The sequence below is a fragment of the Osmia bicornis genome, chromosome 10 (genome assembly GCF_907164935.1).
Source record: "Osmia bicornis bicornis chromosome 10, iOsmBic2.1, whole genome shotgun sequence".
Classification (NCBI taxonomy): domain Eukaryota; kingdom Metazoa; phylum Arthropoda; class Insecta; order Hymenoptera; family Megachilidae; genus Osmia; species Osmia bicornis.
In genome coordinates, this window is record NC_060225.1 from 9301480 (window position 1) to 9320538 (window position 19059).

The 19059-nt window shown below is 39.5% G+C and overlaps 2 protein-coding genes across 10 annotated transcripts in view; one reads left to right on the plus strand and one right to left on the minus strand.

Annotated features, from left to right (window-relative positions):
* Positions 1-3820, plus strand: LOC114874170 (carotenoid isomerooxygenase). The gene is given in 11 exon segments (XM_029183202.2): positions 1-1196; positions 1260-1516; positions 1616-1762; positions 1832-1973; positions 2065-2215; positions 2286-2515; positions 2601-2783; positions 2847-3281; positions 3358-3381; positions 3383-3457; positions 3534-3820. Coding segments are annotated over 11 exon segments (1935 nt in total). The 5' UTR covers positions 1-1076; the 3' UTR covers positions 3705-3820.
* LOC114874165 (chloride channel protein 2) overlaps positions 3785-19059 on the minus strand; it is a 25567-nt gene continuing 10292 nt past the window's right edge. For 2 of the 9 annotated variants that reach the window (XM_029183175.2, XM_029183180.2), the window contains exons 2-13: positions 9478-9763; positions 8952-9163; positions 8088-8608; positions 7720-7954; positions 7488-7650; positions 7188-7418; positions 6779-7002; positions 6502-6693; positions 6236-6378; positions 5880-6048; positions 5571-5798; positions 3785-5453 (exon numbers count right to left, since the gene is read on the minus strand). In XM_029183175.2, the coding sequence (XP_029039008.2) occupies positions 5280-5453; positions 5571-5798; positions 5880-6048; positions 6236-6378; positions 6502-6693; positions 6779-7002; positions 7188-7418; positions 7488-7650; positions 7720-7954; positions 8088-8608; positions 8952-9163; positions 9478-9763 (2778 nt within the window). In that variant the 3' untranslated portion in view covers positions 3785-5279. Of the gene's footprint in view, positions 5454-5570; positions 5799-5879; positions 6049-6235; positions 6379-6501; positions 6694-6778; positions 7003-7187; positions 7419-7487; positions 7651-7719; positions 7955-8087; positions 8609-8951; positions 9164-9477; positions 9764-9919; positions 10619-10655; positions 11376-13383; positions 13472-14011; positions 14923-15613; positions 15725-19059 lie in introns of those variants that run through there. The other 7 variants (XM_029183173.2, XM_029183178.2, XM_029183177.2 and 4 more) reach the window with 7 other exon arrangements.

Below are 19059 nucleotides of genomic sequence, written 5' to 3' on the forward strand. Positions count from 1 at the left end.
AATCAAAATGTGTCTGTCTTATCTGTTGATTATCGAACGCCAATTTAAAGAACGTTTGCCCTTGCCAGCAGATTATATTTCTGCTTTAATATATCACACGCGCGATCGAAGGTCACCAACGTGCAATCAAATTATCATTGAAATCGTATAAAATTTAATTATCAGAAAATAAAACGATGATTTTCTCGATCGTTCAATTAAGTAATTACGATTATCAGGTATTCCCTGCGAACGCAGAAATGATTTCTGTACAAGGATCGAAAGAAAAGTTTATTCTTATTCTTTCGACTCCCGGTTCATAAATATTTCGCTGCGTTCGTAAGCTCCTTGACATAAAATCATCCTCATTGCTAACACTTTTATCACATAAAGAAAAAGGGGACTTCCTTCTCCTACATCCCCTTCCTCTCTAGAGAAGGCTACCATGCTCGACACTGTACTAATTAAAAAAAAAAAGCTCAACACCTTCAATAACGACCTTATCGCCCTCTTACAGAGAATCTGTGAACCTGATTTTATCGATCTCTCCTTTAAACATCGATAACTTAGAGAACGACATTCTACAGCTACAAAATTAACAAACGATTGGTTTACATGTATCTAATGAATCGAGAAAATTCTGAAAGGTAATAAGTGTAAAAGTTGATATTGGATCTCGTAGGAACAATGTCACGTGCCAATTGGTCACATGTTAAGAGGGGTGGAAAATTTGATAAGAAGGGGTGAAATACACGTGACTGTTCGAGGGGCTTCGAGCAACCGGTGTCATTAATTGGATCACGGATGAAAATACATTTTAAGGTCAGCAGATTACCGGAACAATGTCATTCGTTCCTCGAAGCCCCTGGAAGAACGATGGATTTCACCCACAAACGAGTTTACCAGATTCTATCGTCGATTCTGGATCCGTTGGTACTGGAATCGGCTAACGAAAACGTAGAGGATGAAGCGTAAAGTTAGACGATCTATAACTTTCTTTCGAACGTAATTCAAAAATAAAAAACTCGCGGTGGTGAAGATATAATTGGTGTTTAATTTTTCATCGAGTTCCTTTAGTAGTTTTGATAAAAATCATTATGAAATCGGTAAATTATAATAGATCGAAATCTGGGTACGACCTATCTTCGGTGAATTTAAACGAACTCGATGATCTGTTGCATGGAAAACGATTGAAATTGTCGAGGACATCGTTTCGCGTAAGTTTTCGTATAAATTTCATTCTCTCCTTAAATCTTATCAAGTAAATTTCCTTGCCACAGTTAAGTGACGTGGAAGATACATTAAAAAGCAGTGAAAATGAATCAAAAGAAGAAAAGACGAATTATTTTCCAAACTGTGACTCGTCCGTGTGGATGAGATCGTGCGAAAAGGAAGTGATAGAACCAATACCTGGGAAGGTGACAGGGAAGATACCTTGTTGGTTGAAGGGTACGTTGTTGAGGAACGGACCAGGTAGTTTGAAAGTCGGGGAATTCAGTTTCAACCACCTGTTCGACAGCTCTGCTTTGCTGCACCGGTGAGTCTGCAACAGAGGATGAACAAAATATTGAAGATACGTTCAACGAAGTTAAAAAAAAATAAATTCAATTGATTTTAAAATGATATTTCTCGATAGATTCGCCATTGCCAATGGGAAAGCAACGTATCAGTGCAGATTTGTTCAAACGGATGTCTATAAGAAGAACAATGCTGCACAGAGGATAGTTGTCACTGAATTTGGTACGAAAGCGATACCAGATCCTTGCAAAAGCATTTTTCAAAGGTACCGATAGATTTATAGATCAATTGAAATAGTAATATTCGGGAAAAATAAAAACGTAAGATTGTTCAGAATTACAGCGGTATTCAAACCTGAAAAGGATTCTGATAATTCAATGATATCAGTTTATCCATTTGGTGACGAGTATTACACGTTTGCTGAGACGACGGTGATACATCGTATTGATCCGGAAACTTTAGAAACTAAAGGCAAGGTATGAGAAGTTTTAATGTTAATTAACACGGTATTAATTTAGTAAAATTTTGAGAAAACAGATCAATAGAATTTTCTCTCTATCTTTGCAGGTGAACGTATCTGATTACGTTCGAATTGTAAATCACACTTCTCATCCTCACATAATGAACGATGGCACGGTTTACAATCTAGGTTTAAGCGTAACAACTCGGGGCCCTATGTACAATATCGTGTGCTTTCAACCCAGTCGAATCATCATTGGTTAGCATCTTAAAGCTCTTCAATTATACAACATTTCTAACGAAAGGTTTTCGTTGATCACTTTTAACAGATGATTCAGGAGAAGAGCAAGAATTATCCATGTTCGATCAAGCCACCATCGTCGCCAGTATTCCATCCAGATGGTTACTGAATCCTTCCTACATGCATACCTTTGGAATCACTGAGAATTATTTTATAATCGTTGAACAACCTCTGGCAGTCTCTTTGACCACTGTGTTATCTTGTAAAATGAAGCAGGAGCCAATGCGCGCTGCTCTTAAATGGCACGAGAACGAGAACGTACGACAAAATGATAATCTTTATAATAGGGATGCAACAAGAGAACCAGAAAAGAAAACTGATTTTCTTCTCGTTTGTTTCACAGACTCGCATACACGTGATTTCAAAGGAAACTGGATTACTGGAAAGGACATTCATCGCAGAGGCATTTTTCTACCTTCACATTATAAATCAATTCGAAACTCGTGATCGTGATTATATAGTGTTGGATATTTGTTGCTATCGCGATGCAAAAATGTTGGATTGTTTATTCGTGGACGCGATGAAGGTAATGAACATTGATAATGTTCTTCTAATAATTTTATAATAATTCTTCTCGTTACGTTTGCAGAATTTACATAAAAATCCTGATTATGCTAAGATGTTTAGAGGTAGACCATTGCGATTCGTGTTACCAATGAAACGTCCACCACCCGACGTGCCATTAGAGTACAATTTAATCACTGTGAAAACGGTAAATCAGGGTTTGGAGTCTTTTCTAGATATCACCGATATTAAGAATCCTTCGGAGTTTATCGACGAATCGAATACAAAGAAAGGAAATTCTGCGGATGTTAAGGAAGAAAGGAAGAACAATGAGAAAAATATTTTTCGACGAAAAGCGGCTGCTCATAGGCTTCCGGATGGTAATATCATCGTAAAACCGGAACTTCTGTGCGATTTGGGCTGTGAAACACCGAGGCTTAATTACGATTCTTATTTTGGAAGGGAGTATAGATATTTCTATGCAATTTCCAGTGACGTAGACTTGGAAAATCCTGGAACGGTGATGATACTTTCCGTATACGCGTTCATATAAATCTTCAATTACTATTTTATAATGGTACAATCTTGGTTTATAGATCATCAAGGTGGATATTTTGGAAAAAAACGAGAAAAACGTGGTGCGAAAAGAACGTCTACCCGAGCGAGCCGATTTTTGTACCCGATCCTAATGGCAAAGTGAGTAAAATGAAGAGATTCGCTCTAGAGTCAACCCTTTTTCGAAAAAAAAAATTTTTTTTTCTGAATATTTCAGAGAGAAGACGACGGTGTGGTGTTAAGTGGAATCGTGTGGTCTGATATAGAGACACGGGTCGGTCTGCTGATTCTAGACAGCGTGACTCTTACGGAAATTGCAAGAGCCACCTTCGACACTCCTGGCCCGGTGCCAAAATGCTTACACGGCTGGTTTACCTTGGAGAAATAAACCGAGTTGCTGTTTCGTAGAGTCTGCGCGCGTACCTTCTGTACCGATGCTGAGAAAAAAAAATAATATCGACTGCACAATATTGTAAATAATATAATAAATTATTTAATGTCGTCTCCCGATTGTACAACTGTGTACTTGGTGATAATTGGTCACGCTAGAGCATGGATAAAGCGCGATAAACACAGAATTAATTTACAGTAAAATGGGATGCATCGTGAAACTATAACGTCGGATGGAATGTAAAATGCCCTATGAACTTTTACTTAAACTAGTATACTCGCAGATAACCGATCCACCGTCGAACAGAACGGTATTATCCACTTCTGGTCCTAGAATAACTTTAGAATGATTAATTAAGACATCATTTTCAATGATGCTATCTCGAAATTAAAATAGTTGTCTATCAGAATATGATATGTCCTCTCATCCAATTTCTACCATGAGAGATATATATCAAAATTCCATTTAACGTATTCCTATCTCCTCTCTCTCTCTCTCTCTCTCTCTCTCTCTCATTAACAACATCATTAACTTTCACGCCCAATTAACAACAATTAACGATTAGAATAAATAGGTTGGCACAACCATGGTCAGATGAATTTTACACACTACAAAAAAGACTATTCAACGTGAATCAACATCATCCGCGATTCTTCCTTAAATTAATTACATTAGAATAAATCACGCTTGTCAAGGTCGCTGACTATATCGCCTTGTCCTATAATATAATACATTATCGATCACGATTTATGATTGGATTGTCTAAACGGATACAACAGTCGCACGATTCACAGCATATTCCTTTACGAACGCGAAGCGAACTCGTTGAAAAGTTATTTCGGAGCACCATGTATGTTATTAACGAGAAGCTTCGACGTTCTACGTAGGATTCGAGTCCATGCTCTTCATGGATAATCCTGTTTGAGCACTGATATCACGAAATCAAACATCTGTTAAAACAATCATTCGAGACTCGTACATTCGTACCTGGTAACTCTCTATAATAATTCTATTATATTACAAGGAATACAGTGAATTAGATAAAAGACCAGCTAAATTGGTAAAGAACAACTTGATTAAACCCTGATGTAAATCTTCGGTACCGAGAGCTTCCTTCCGACAAAAGATCAAGAGCAACCTGTCGAATCATCTACAACGATGACGAGCATATTTGATAGATAAAAAGCGAAAGATTATTGCTCGTCACTCACTGATCGACAATGTAGATTCTACAAGAATTTTTAAGCTATATACCGTATACGTTTCTGAAACCTTCAAAGTGTTGGCGATAATCTTGTCCCGAGATTTTAAGTACGAGAAAAGTTTAAAAGCGATTATTAGTTATGTAAGCGTTTACGATCGACTTGTTGCTCGTGGTTTCGTTAATAGAGTCACGATCGTGGAAGGAAGAAAGGGAATAATTTTAGTTAAAAGAAACTCGTCTGTCTATCGCATCGTTCACAGGCCGCGTCGCGCGTCTCACAACACGACTATCACATTTTTGTTTTTACTTATCTTTCTAGCTTATCTTTCTCCCCCCTCTATCTTTCTCTCTTTCTTTCCTTTCAACATTCAGACTTTCTCAACTTTCTCACAATCGACGGAAGCTATAGAGTTCATCGTGCTAGCGTTCTTGCTCTCCGTGTCCGTCTCGCTTTTCGCGATGCTGGACGTCGAGACGCCGATGTGTGACTCCGTGTGCATAGGCAAGATTCCAGCGTTCGCGTCCTCTATCGCTTTCCTTAGCTGTGAACAGAAGGAAAAATGTCGCGAAATAAAATTAGAGCCTAGAACTCCCTTCCCTTGTAAATAGAAGAGATTAAAAACAGAGAGGACAGAGAGGTATCTGCATTTTGAACGAACCTCTTTCAGCCCGACAACCCCGACTAGCCTTCCAATGGCTGTTACATAGGCGTGATTCACGCCGACCATACTGAACAGACTGTGCACCTTCAACAGAGACGTCCTTTCGACCAGTTGAAAGGGTGCCGGATCGATGTGACACCTAGAGAAATCAACTTCCAACGCCATTTCGCTTTCTTCCCATCGTTTCTGATCCTCCGCTGACATGTCTATCACTCTTTCCCGGGGCTGTCGATACGAAGAAACGTTACGAAACGGTTTTCGTCGTGTTTTCATTTCGATGTAACGATGTAAACCATCTGTCATTACCAATTGTACTTTCTTCGAGGTGGCTGGACTGGGTGCTAACATGGGTGTATGGGGTGCTACCTCTTGACTATCGCGCCTGGTACCAGTTCCGGAACCTAATTCCGGATCAGGATCTACGTCCTGTAAGGTGGCAGACTTGCGGAAGATCGCTTCGAAGGCCAAACGTATCCTAGAATCGTAACGGTGCTATGGACATCGAGGGAAAACCAGTTTTCCTCGTTGCAGAACCAACATACGCGATGATAGCAATGCATGGATGAGAAGATGATTGGAAAAACGGCACAGAGGCAAAAGAAGGCTACTCTGTCTTATTTTTACGTTTTACAAACTCGATTCTTTCCAGTCACAAGTTTTACCTGCTCTCCGCGCCGGTGACGGTTGTGTACGGAGTAACAGCTGGACTGACCAACGGACTGAATCCTTTCAACGTGAAAGAGTTGGTTTTCTTCAGGATTGACTTCTTCGGTTGCGAGCCAAATACCGGAGAATGGTAAGTGTGCTAAAAGATAACGAGAGTAGAGGGAGGATAATCAGCGTGGCGGTGACGCAGGATAACGCAGTTAATTGAGCAAATAGACACAATTACGTGTGCGTTCATTGACGTCAACAGGGTGTGACTCACGTGGTCAGAAGCCGTGCCATTATTTGGAGACATCGTTAGATCGTTCGCGCTTTGTCTTTGCATTTTCAGGATATCCGGTGCTGGAATCACTTCGAACCGCGATGGTCTCCTTGTTCTCTCTTGATCCCTCAATTGACGTTCCATTTCTTCTCGAGCTCTTTCCTCGGCTTCTTTGTGCCATTTTTGGGCCACCTAACGACACCATGGAAAACCTACTAATCCTACTTGGAACGTAGACAAAGTAGGATAGGAAAATCCTTAAAACTAAGTTAACTACCTGTAACCTTCGCTCGCGGCCAATATGTTTCTCGATCAATTTGATTAATTCCAGCCTTTGAATGGACCCGAGGAGAATCATCGAATCTGGATTGTCAACCAGAGGGAAACCACGTAGTTTGCGGTTTTCCTTTAGAATTTCCTTCAATTTCTGATATGTAATTCCATGCCAGATGTACTTCACGCCGCGTACCATGAAGTCTTCCACGTAAACGTTGTACATTCCTACGAAAATTACGATTCGTTCTCGAAAATGCAACACGGATGTGAATTTCGTTAAACAGCTAGAGGGTTTCTAACGAGAGTTTATTACCTCTTTAATCATAAATCCTTTCGAGAAGCTTGTTCAAGGAAACGAGAAATGTAGTTAAACGAGATTTGAAAGCAGATCTTCGGAATACGAGATTTACCTGAACTAGATGGCAGTAGATCCGGCAGGTATGGTAGTTTCTTGATCAGAATGATGCTATCGTATATGCTGGGTTGAAGAAGAGCGGCGATAGCGTTACTGATCAGCACAGCGATCATAATCGGCACGATGTGCGTTATCTGACCGGTCATCTCGAATACGATAACGCTGACGGAGATGGTGTGAGTCACTGCACCGGAAAATGCAGCTGCACCGACGGTAGCGTAACCTCCTACAAAAATTTCATTCCATTGCAACGATATACGAAGCGAATTTCAGCCCCGACTAACGTGAAAATTACCTGGTACGATAGGAGTTATGATACCACCGTAACGAACACCGGTGGGGAACCATAGAGCCATAGCCTCTCCCACGGCTCTGCCTAGCGCAGCGCCGATTTTAAACACGGGGATGAAGATTCCCGAAGGCACGGGAACCGTCGAGCTTATGATAGAAAAGATGAACTGAAATCAAAATTCTTTGTTCGACCGTGGACCATTTTTTGCTAGTCGATTTTCTTCTCCAATTCTTACCGTGAAGGTACCAAAGCCAAGCAGTCCAATGAACACGTCGGTGTACGCCGTGGACCAGTGTTTTACTATGTTCATCTCTTCGACGCCTAGTTCTTCTTTGGTCCAGGTGAAATTGGTAAACAAACCGTACACTTGGTCATGGGTGTTCAAATCACCAGCCATGAATTGGCCTAGTCCCAACGGAAAGGATATGGACGAGACCAAGAGAGAAACGATTCCAGGGTAGAGAAAACGACTGGAATTATTCGATACGATCACAAACCATGCTTCGGGAGAATATGTAATAATTTATCAAGGAGGTGATCGGTATTAACATGTTACAATTTGCTCTAATTTGCATGTTAATACCGGCTGCATAGATCACTCACTTTTTCTGCAGAAAGCTGTTCATACTCTTGTTCTTCCTCATGAAGATGACATACTGTCTGTGTAACCAGACGTAAAAAGCACCACATAGACCGCTGCCAACGCCGATCAAAGCAAATACGAACAGTTCTTGAGGATCGAAGGGAAAATCCATGGTGAAATTCGTAGCGAACATCGCGGTGATGGTTTCTTCCCTTTGAAACCAGATCGCCAGCAATCGAAACATCGTGGCGCCGCATACAGCGGCGAAGAAACCTCGCCAATAATTTCGTACGGCGAAATAGACGGTGGTGACCTCGATGCTGAAGAGAACACCTCCGATGGGAGCCGCGAAACACGCAGCCACCCCGACCGCGCAAGCTGCCGCGAGCATTTCGCAGTTTCTGCTCTCATTCTCGTAGATCCCTTGAAAGCTGGTGACCAATTTCGAGAGAAGGGTCGCTACGATACTGGCGATATGCACGAAAGGACCCTCTTTGCCCAGGGGCAAGCCGGAGCCGAGGGTGGCGGTCAAACCTATCACCTGTTAGAAATTAGGATAGGTAGGTAGGCTACACCGAGCTTCGAAAACATGCAAAAACGTGCAAAAACATGCCGTAATATTCCAGATAAAGCCACAACTCAAAATTAGCAATGTTTTGGAAAATTATGACGATGGAATGAAGTGGGTTTTTTAGTGGTTGCGAAGAGGGTTCGTTGTGTGAACACGTGCAATATTGTAGGATGAAAGGATTGATTAATAATCAACGAGCAATCGCATGACAAGAGAGACAAAAGCTGGAAAAACAGCAACCAGGATATCCGCAATTACGTAGATACAGTTCACTGAAGCAACGAATGCAACGAGATTATATTTTCTGTCTAACCTTGGCGACTAGAGTACGAAAAGTGAGGTACTCCTTTAACGCGACTCCACGTAGGATGGTCTTCATCTCTGGAATCCCGGATCCTATGCTCTGAGGTGCAACAATATGGACGAAACCAGCGCTGAAGAGGATCAGACAAACTGGCAAGGACACCCAGGCGAGATACTGAAGTGCCGGATGATGCGTCAGGTCCTGATAAAGCCATATCCTGGCTGGTGGAACAAGGACACGGTTAACGGGCACCCGACAAATGAAAAATAATTACTTGGAAAATCGACAATTTCTCATTGGCTTCAAGTTACATTTAAAGTAATTTTCGAGACAACGAGGCCTCGATTCGCAAAGTTTATTCGAGTGACGAAGGACATCGTAAATTAATTACCGTTTCAAAATTTCTAACAGAGACCTTGCGATTGAAAAGAAAAATTAACGAACTGTTTCGACAGAGAAAATTGTTTTTAAATTAATTTAATCAAAATTACAGCCTTGATTTGGAAACAAGGAACACTGTGCACGTGAAACTGACCGTTATTGCACATAGAAATCCCACGATCCATGGCGTAACTGATAAGCGCCATGATAACACCGAGAAGTGCCAAGAAGACCCAATCTTCGCCTAATCTAGCTCCAGTGTGTTTCCAGGCGAACGCCAGTAATGCCACCAGCTTCCGGCACAATGGTCCTCTTCTCGACTTCCGTAAATCCTCCTCTCTGGTCTTATCATATTTTCGTCGAGCCTTTTCGTGGTACTTGAGTTTTCGTGCCTCTTCTTTTGCGTACTCACCCAGGTCCTTCGTGTAGCGACCATACATCTAAATCATCATCGTTTCATTCATTTTACATTCTCCTTTCCTTCCAATACTTTGTACACGATGGACGACACTTTGTACAAAAAATTTGTATCGTACAATTGAAAAAATATCTTTAGAGAACACGATGCATAATTTGCAGAAATGTTTAATACGTACCAAACGATTGATACCCACGATCTTTGCGCAGGATTCTGCGATTAAACCGATCATTCGAAATTCTTTATATCTCGAAAGAGATCCGATTCTACATCTTTGCTTTCAGTTAAAATTTTCACGAGGAAAAGCACAGGAATTGAAAGAAGCTCAGGCGAGACGAAGCTTATTAAGCAATTTAAGAGGCACTAGTCTAATAATTACTTTACGAAAATCAACATTCAAAAGCGATTATAATTGCACGTGTACGAGAGATAACGTCACAATAATCGTTATCCGTCTAAAGATAAGAAAATATTGCGTGAAATTTATCAATGATATATGCAAACTGTCCTTATTTCAAATTATACGGTGTACGATTAATTGGTGTGACTTACTACTTGTCGTAAAATTAAGAAAAAAAAATCTTTTAAATTGCGAAAAAGATAAAAAGATAAAACGAAACGTTTCAACCGAATGAACAGGATTATCGAGACTAGTTCTTGTTTGAACAGTTTCATATGGAATCCGAAGAAAACAAGATTACGCTTTCAAAGTTCGATAACTTTGATTAGTGATCACGATGTGTATTATGGGTTGATATTTAATGATGATACGATGATCAGATACTCTCATACAAAGAATAATGTTAAGTTTCTTTTAAATTAATTATACGAAACAAGGTACAAAGTAGCACTTAAAGATTAACTTTTTCACTTTTAAATCATTTTGGTAAACGGACTGTGTGTGTTCCACTTACAATATAATCATCGTTACAGACGAAATAAGCTCTGTTCAGAACGACAGCCGGCATGAAAACTGGATCAAAGATCTTTTAACGAGGGACGAGGCATTTCTGAAATATGTACAGAAAACCTTTACGAATCACTGATAATTGATTAAGCATTCTTTTTATCCACTTTCAGAGGAATTTAATTCACCAACAGCCGAAAATCAACTAATTATTGCCGTCTTGTTTTCCCCTACATTCCTCACGTTTGTCTCTTGGCAAACTTTGAAACTCGGTATTTTTGGCCACGACTTATTGCGAATCGTTCATTGCGTTTCTATTGTTTGACTCGGCCAGTGCCAATGTACATTTGTTACACTAAAAGTCAACAAATCAATCGATTAATATTGTCGAACATCCACGTTCGCCTCGAGAAATGCCTCGAGTTGTTTCGATCTTCGCCACTTTTCAAGTTTGATCAATCACTCGTTAAAATAAACGAGAAAGATTTATTCACGAAACACGCAACACCCTGACGAATAGATACGCGTTTTTCGGTAATCGATACAATCGGTTCGATACGTTTGAAGAGACGTTTAATTATGCAAATGTTTACGGAGCGTGCAATGCCGTCAAATTTACGGACGAGCGACAACTGAAAGCTCTCGAGAAGCTTTTCGATTGCGAACTTGAGCGGACGATATTCCTTGAATTTTGGCAACCGTCAAAATCCTTATTTTTAGCGTCCGCCAGCTAACATCGGTCAACGACGGGGTCTACTCTATTGTTCATTGCTCATTAAATGTCCTCGACACGAACAGTTAATTCAGCCAACAACGTTGCGATCGAACATTGCGCGTTTCGTTGAATTTCATTTCATTTTCCCTCGTGACCAAAATGTTAGCTCTTTCGCAATTTTCGGAACGATATCTACTTCCTGTGTTTATTAAATGTTTGAAAATCTTTTGGTATCGTGAAAACGAATCGGAAATAACTAGTAATTTGCTGTATGAATTCTACCGACCGATTACTTTGCGACGTGTTGCTCATTACTACTATTAGTAATTACCGTGTCCTTGTTTATCAAAACTTGTTTACTCGAAATTTACAATGTTACTTATAAATCCGAAGGAAACCAAGTGAAATATGGCGAACACCTGAATTAGTGTGCAACAAATTTGACGTCAACGAGGGTCACGTTCTACTGGGCAATCAGCCTCTAACCCGATTTCAGTGATTTAATCAATTAATGGCCTGATTTCAGCAGAAACCAAAAATTCTAAAAATTCTACTATTTAACGAAGGACCCGAATAAGACGTAAGAAGAAAAGAAAGTTTTTCATAAGATTACGTAAAATGAATGTAAACTTGTAAACGATGCATCTGCATACCAAAAATAAACATATACACGGTGCAAGGTGAATCGTATGCGTGAAGATGGTTAAGATATGCATCTGTATGTGTGGAATCAAAGTTGTCACGTGAGTTGCGAGAAAAGATTTACATTCTGGTCACGCGTGTCGTATAAACGTAACGAGTCCTTAAGCGCTCATTCATGTAGATAAAGGCGTTGCTTAGAAAGGCGTGTAGCAGCAATAGTCGGCGTACTCTTTTCCGTTTGTAAAATTGTACAGCGTTTACGCGAATCTATGATGGTTTTTGCGTGACCAATTGAACGCCGAAGGAATTTTCATTTGAACCGTAATGATCAAACGGGTGTATCATGAAACAACGCGCAGCAAGTAGGAAACAGTTACGAATGGGAGAAGCGCGACAAGTAGTAAGCAGTACGACTTGGCGTACAATTAATTTCTATCAAAAGTAGGTACTGTGTACTAAGAAATAGTAGGAAATAATAATGAACATTAATAAGTATTATGGGTGAATATTTAGTAGTCAACATAGTAGTAGTACAACTACTTAATAACAGATGTTTAACACATAGACAGGGAATAATTTGTTCCCACGGGTGATGAAAAGAATGATTATCGATTCGTCGTGGTTTATTGAAACAGAAATTGAACGTGTACGACGCTCGTAACTTGTACTCGCGAGAAGCATAATAAATCGCTTGGGATGCATGCAAGTTTTCAGCCTCAGAATTTACGCAATGCATTTTTTTTGCATTCTGTGTTCGTGCGTTTTCTTGCGAGGAGGAAAAAGAATGTTTGGTTGCTTCGATTTTTTAACAAACGTTCTGTACGTTGCAGGTAGATAGTCTTTCGAGGTAATAAGAGAAGCGACTCAAAGTCGCTCGTCTTTACGTTTCTAATTTCGTGGAAGTACATTTGCGAGGAGTGTAAACTGATCATTGCAATCTCGTGATGCAGATTTCGTGTCAAGGTCGATTTATACTCTTATATATCTGACATTTCATTGACATTTGTGAAACCTGTTTCGAGCTGTGCAACAAATTTGTACGATCGAGAAGACGCTAGTCAGGCTGAAACTTTTTGGGCAAGAAACGATCGACGGAAGATCGTTTTTCAAATATTCGACGAGAGAAATCGTGACCCGTTATTGTAAGCTGTTCTCGCGGCACGTTTATTTCAAATGTGGCCTCTCGTCTGCCCGTTTGGCAACTAATCAAAAATCAGATTCAAAGAAAAATGCAATTTATCATTGCGAAGAGGAAAACGAATGTGCAAGAAGACAGCGTTTCTAGATACTTGGCAGAAAATTTCATGTTTCTTCTCGGTTCATGCATAAGAAAGTAGCATCACGATGCACTAAACGATCGTCCAGAAAAATCGCTTACAATCGTGTTAATGTAATCGAAGGGATCGAAATCCTGCTGCTCCTCGTCCGCGTTTGGCGGAGGACATGGATAGAAAGCTTGCGAGGGTCTGATAAAAACAAAAGATTTCATTGTCAATTAGAGAAACAAATACGGAGGGAAGGTACACGAACGAATATGTTTCTCTTTCTTGTGACCGTTGTACACACAGAATCGTGACTTTTAGAACTTTCGGACGATTTTGCATGGAAAAGTAAGTTGAAAATGCGTGGTAAACTTTCTTCGTACAAAGTTTTATTTTCGAGAAAATTTCATAATATTTTTCTACTCGTTCTCTCGCGTTTTCAGGAAGCTGATAAAATTTCTTTAAGTACATCGTTATGACGAGTTTGGTCGTTCTGGTGTTAAGTAACCACCATTATCCAATAAAAGAAATACCAACACTTTACAACGAACAATTGAACAGGTATATCAAACGAGTAGTATTCACAATGGATTTTACTCAAAAAAGAAATCTTCGTACGAAGAAGCATCCTTTCATACTTTTCACTTACTTTTTTTCACAAAGAAACATCACTTTCACACGTTTGTACGAACGTCACGAGGAGACACCCTTTAAGATTCCCTAGAATGAAAAACTATCGGATACCTGTGCGGCCTGTTTCGCCGATTTTCCCTCAATTTCGCCATCAACCTGGTGAATTCCTCCCATTCCTTGTCTACTTCCTCCTCGCTACCCTCTGGATGATAATGCAGAGTCTCCTCCAGGAGCTCCTTCTTCGTCGTCTGATTCGCCATGTTCGGATGCTCCTTCGAAACTTTACAGCTATCTGAGAGAATACAACTCGTGATTCCTCTTCGACACGACCGATAAATATTATCGGTGCAATAAATTCTCAGCTCGCTCAAAGTGCAGCACCGAGCCTCGAGTCCCCTGAGTTCGAGAGATTACGTAATCGTGTGAAAATCATCCTTAAAATCTTCCAGTCATTCACGAAACCAACGAGAACCCTGCTCTATTTTTCATTAAGAAGATTCACCGATCACTGATCGAAGACATACGAGCCAAGAGACAGTCGCGTCGTTTTTGAAGATCTTCGCGAGATAAATGAAGAAAACAACAATCAAATATTCCAGAGATCTTCTGGATAGCATTTTTCAACGAGAGAAACACAATTTGATAGCCGAATCACTGGAAACTCATTCGTAGAATCGTCGCGACACTGACACTGACACTACACGGACGAAACGAAGGAAAAATTGGGGAAAAAGCGAACGTTCAAAGCAATTGAATGGTAGGCTGATACACCGTCGCACACCAAGTCAATGAGTCACACTGACAATGAGAAGAGAGAAGAGCACCGTATGGAGCTCAGATGGGAGGACCTAGCTGGTCCAATTTACGGACTCATTAGCCTCGCTCCGACTGTTGTCGACATCATTGTCGTCGTCGTCGTCGTCGTCGTCGTCGTCGCCATACCGCTCGCGATTTTCCCCCTGCGATATCAGGGGGGAGGGAAAACTGTCTCTCTTCTCACCTCTGCGGTATCGTCGGGAGGACACTCATCATCGGCATTTTTTCCCGACAATGTTCAACATAACTTTCAATAAATTCGTATCAATTATCTTCGTGAAATCAATTGAAACCAATTTTAACAATTACTCGACACATTCTTTGGCACAATTGTAATTAATTTGATTGATCTCGTGAAGAAAATCCGTATCAAAGTATAACACTATGGATCTAATTTTTTTTTTTATGAAAATTCCAAAGCAATTAATTTATATAATTAATTGCTCCTTAATTGCTATAAAGAATTTCGAACAGACACTGAGGATGGATTTGAAATGGAAGAAAAGAACGAGAAATTGAAAAGTCTTATCGGTGAGATTTCTAGTAGCGACTGTACGGTTGCCGTACACGGCAATTGGCCACTTCCCTCAACGAGGGCTCGTAGGAAGCTGCCTTCAAAGTCACCAGTTATCATTGATCAAAATTACCACGTAATTTGATGAATGGCTGTCTTACCCGATGCCGGCACCGAGCCTCCGATCGATGACTCTCTCCTCGCTTATTTTCTGCAGGATATTTCCGGTTCCAATTATTTTTTTTTACTTTTTCTTTTTCAGTAGAAACGATCCAAACGGCATATTATATTTGCAAAATGATCGAAATACACCAACGAGGAGAAGAGAATAAGATTCTAGCGAATATCTAGCTTCTAGATACTCGTAGAGGATAAGCACCTACCTTGTCGAGTAAAAATGACGATTTGATCTGGCAAAGATTTTCAGTGGATACAGGTGAACGATTAACCGAATGGCCAAGCAAATTGTTCGTATTTATCACTGGAAGAAGCTCGCTTAATTATCAACGTACTCTGGCCATAAATTCGTGTGTTTATCCGGATGAGCAAAGAGATAGCAGATAATGGACCGGAAAGCATTGCCGACTCGGTAAATTTGTCTAAACGAAGGAGTGCGTCAACAGCAATTGGCAATTATTGAACTTCCAATGAAACAGAGATATTTATAAAGATCTTGATATTCTTGGACAAACAGAAACAGCCAGCAATCTCATGTTTTCTTCCATGAAATTAGGTCAACAGTAAACTTGAAACCTCTAACGTACATTCACGCAACCATTGTGCTTTAAGAGCAAATTACTTGCTTTTTCGTGGATTCTTGAAAATTAAAAAATCCAGCAAATTACTCGAGAGTTTATTTTTAGAAACGAATGAAAACTGAGCTACGCTTATTAGCAAGTCGGTTACCATTTCAATATTTCAAGCAGGAATATGCAAGATGAATTATCACGTCAAGTCAAACGCAAACTTCTTGTTAGTTTAAAGTATTTAATGAAACGCGAAAACTATACAGACCTACCGATTGAGAGTATTCAAATTCGTAACTCTTGGAAACGGAATAATTCGATGTATTTGCAAACTCTTTGCATCGAATAATTTTTAATAAAATTGTACGATCATAATTATTTGTGTCCACTAAATTGATCGAACGTACAAAATAATACCATTAACAAGTAATCAGAGCACACATCGATCACGTGTATACCGGCAATGATATCATTTAACAAAAATAAATCAACGTTTAAATGGAAATTTTTAAACATCTTCTTTGCATTTTACTTGTGTCATCTATCGTTGAACAACAATACCACTAAAGGTAACTAAAGGCAATAATGAATGAATCTGTTTCATAACAATCGTATGACGCGTGTACTTGTTTAATTAATAGACGAGTACAATTTAAGTGTAATTAGTCGTCTGATGAATATGGAACGACACCGATTAAGTATTACAAAGCGTAATTTACGCAAACAGTGCAGAAAAAGAAGATCGTTTCGTTAGACTAGACAACCGACGTACATTCTTTCTGAGAATGGTACGACCTCTTAATTGTCTAACTGTCTTTGAAACAACCATTTCCGAGCCTGGAGGAAACAAACGTGGTTCATTACGGTAGACAAAGGTTCTATAGGCGTACAATTGTTTGACAAAAATATTGGATACTGTCAAAGAGATACGAATTGGAAATAGATTTATATGAAATTAGCAAGAGGAGAATGTTGAACAACTATCACCACGGATGTCCCATGGGTTCACGACCCCATGCCGGTATATTAGAGCACTGAATTAGTTAATGTCAGTCACATGGCCGAGGAACGAGTTACCATTCTCGTGATGCGTCAACAGTGCATACGATTGCATTTTCGACAAGATCGTTTGTCCAATCATTGGACCTTCCTTCCTGTTTAGCTGGCCCTTATATTCTTCGAATCACTCTTGTTTATCATCTATCATTTTATTCGCGATAATTTTCATCGTTCCGATTCTCTATTGTTCAAAGTAATTAATTTCAATGAAAATTTTTTGGATTTTTAACAGTAATAATTCTTGTAATCGAGTGAAACGAGTAATACATACATGTATAATCGGGTCTAGGACAAAGTGAATACCGGACAGCACGATCGGTATCTCGCAACAAACTCATCGTCAGATCTAATGAGATAATGTGTAATTAATGATTCTAGAGACGATCCGTGCCGACAAATGTAACCACGTTTCCTACTGAAAAAAGAATCACCATTCTGAGTCATCGATTTACGACTTCTTCTATCAAATTTATTCTTCATTCTTTCGACGACTGTTGGAGCGAAGTTCTTTTTTTCTTGTACACGATTGTTCATGTTTAAAAAACCCCTTCGTGCATTCGCATGTGGTTATCGTGAAAAAAATAAGATAGCCCGAGCACGCTTTTGAGGCCTGCTCGATAATACAGCAACAAAACAAAGCGTATCGATAACTTTTGAACTCCTTGTAAGTACATCCGTCATATTCTTAATGTTTTTAATGATTTTAATAATCAAAACACGCTTCGATTCATTGCTTCGTTGTAGACATTTAAAAAAAAAAAAAAAAAAAATTATAAATAGATCATACGAGATGAGAATCTATATTGATTAGAATCTAGATTTCTTCTGCGACACGTGCAACGACAGCAAAATACGTAGAAAGTATACTTGATACGAACACGTTGATGAAATTTCGATTCCACGATTCTACTTGACACGCATCGAGCATAAGTAAAGCGATCTGTGCGAACTATCGATGGACTAGCATACGAATTTAACCAATTATCCTTCGTCAAAGAAATTGTTTTTTTTTCTAATCGTGTTATTTTCTCATTACTCCTACGCATGTCTCGTCTATAAGTTTACAAACAATATCGAGTATTGACGCAATGCGATTAAACGACACGCTTTTTATACATGATAACAAAACCACCAAGGACTTTGTAAATCTTATCAACAACGAATCAGTTACATTCGTAACGTTCTCGTTTATAAACGAAAAATTAACGATAAGTGAAGAAAGACACAGAGTCTGCGAATCTTCTCGATAACCCTGTTTACCACTCGAGAAAACATCGAGCAGAAAGAATCATCATTGGTTGACTACCCCTGATACACCGACGACGTTTTTCTTTCATGAAAATATTTATTGCGACGTTTATTTAAAGACCTGTCTCAAATTGCAACTAATTGTAAATATACATGTAAAGGGTGAAGAGTTTTTGCAAAAAATTGTTATCGAAAATCTTGCGAAAAATAAACACACTCGTTGAGAGTGTAAACACCGATGAGACTTAATAAATACGGTTAGTCATCCAACATCCAACACAATTTCCAATTGAAAATTAATAAAGTTAATCTTTACGTGTAATCGTACACGTTCTCGCCAAGTAATTACACGACCAGGTGTCTACTACTATGGTAACGAAAGATCATAAGAATTCTAATGACTGCACACAGATGAAATGACGGAGTTGAATTTCCTTGATCGTAGAACATGGAATTGCAATCGATACGCGTAATTCCCAGGTAAAGTTTCTTTCGCTTTTAATTATCGTTCATAGGGTTAACATCGATCGATGCACGTATCTGGTCTCTGATGTGTATCCTGATTATGCAAATCTGTGTTGTTAGTTATCCAACAGAGATTCGCTTGTCGATAATCGCGAGTCCCGATCGGTAATGGGTGCAATCGAGATCCCACGAGCAAGTCCAAGGACATAGCCGTAGTCAATCATCGTCGTCCTCATCATCATCATCATCATCGACCAACGATCAAACCACAGTATTGTTACATCATCGTTTCTATTAAATTGATAACACGC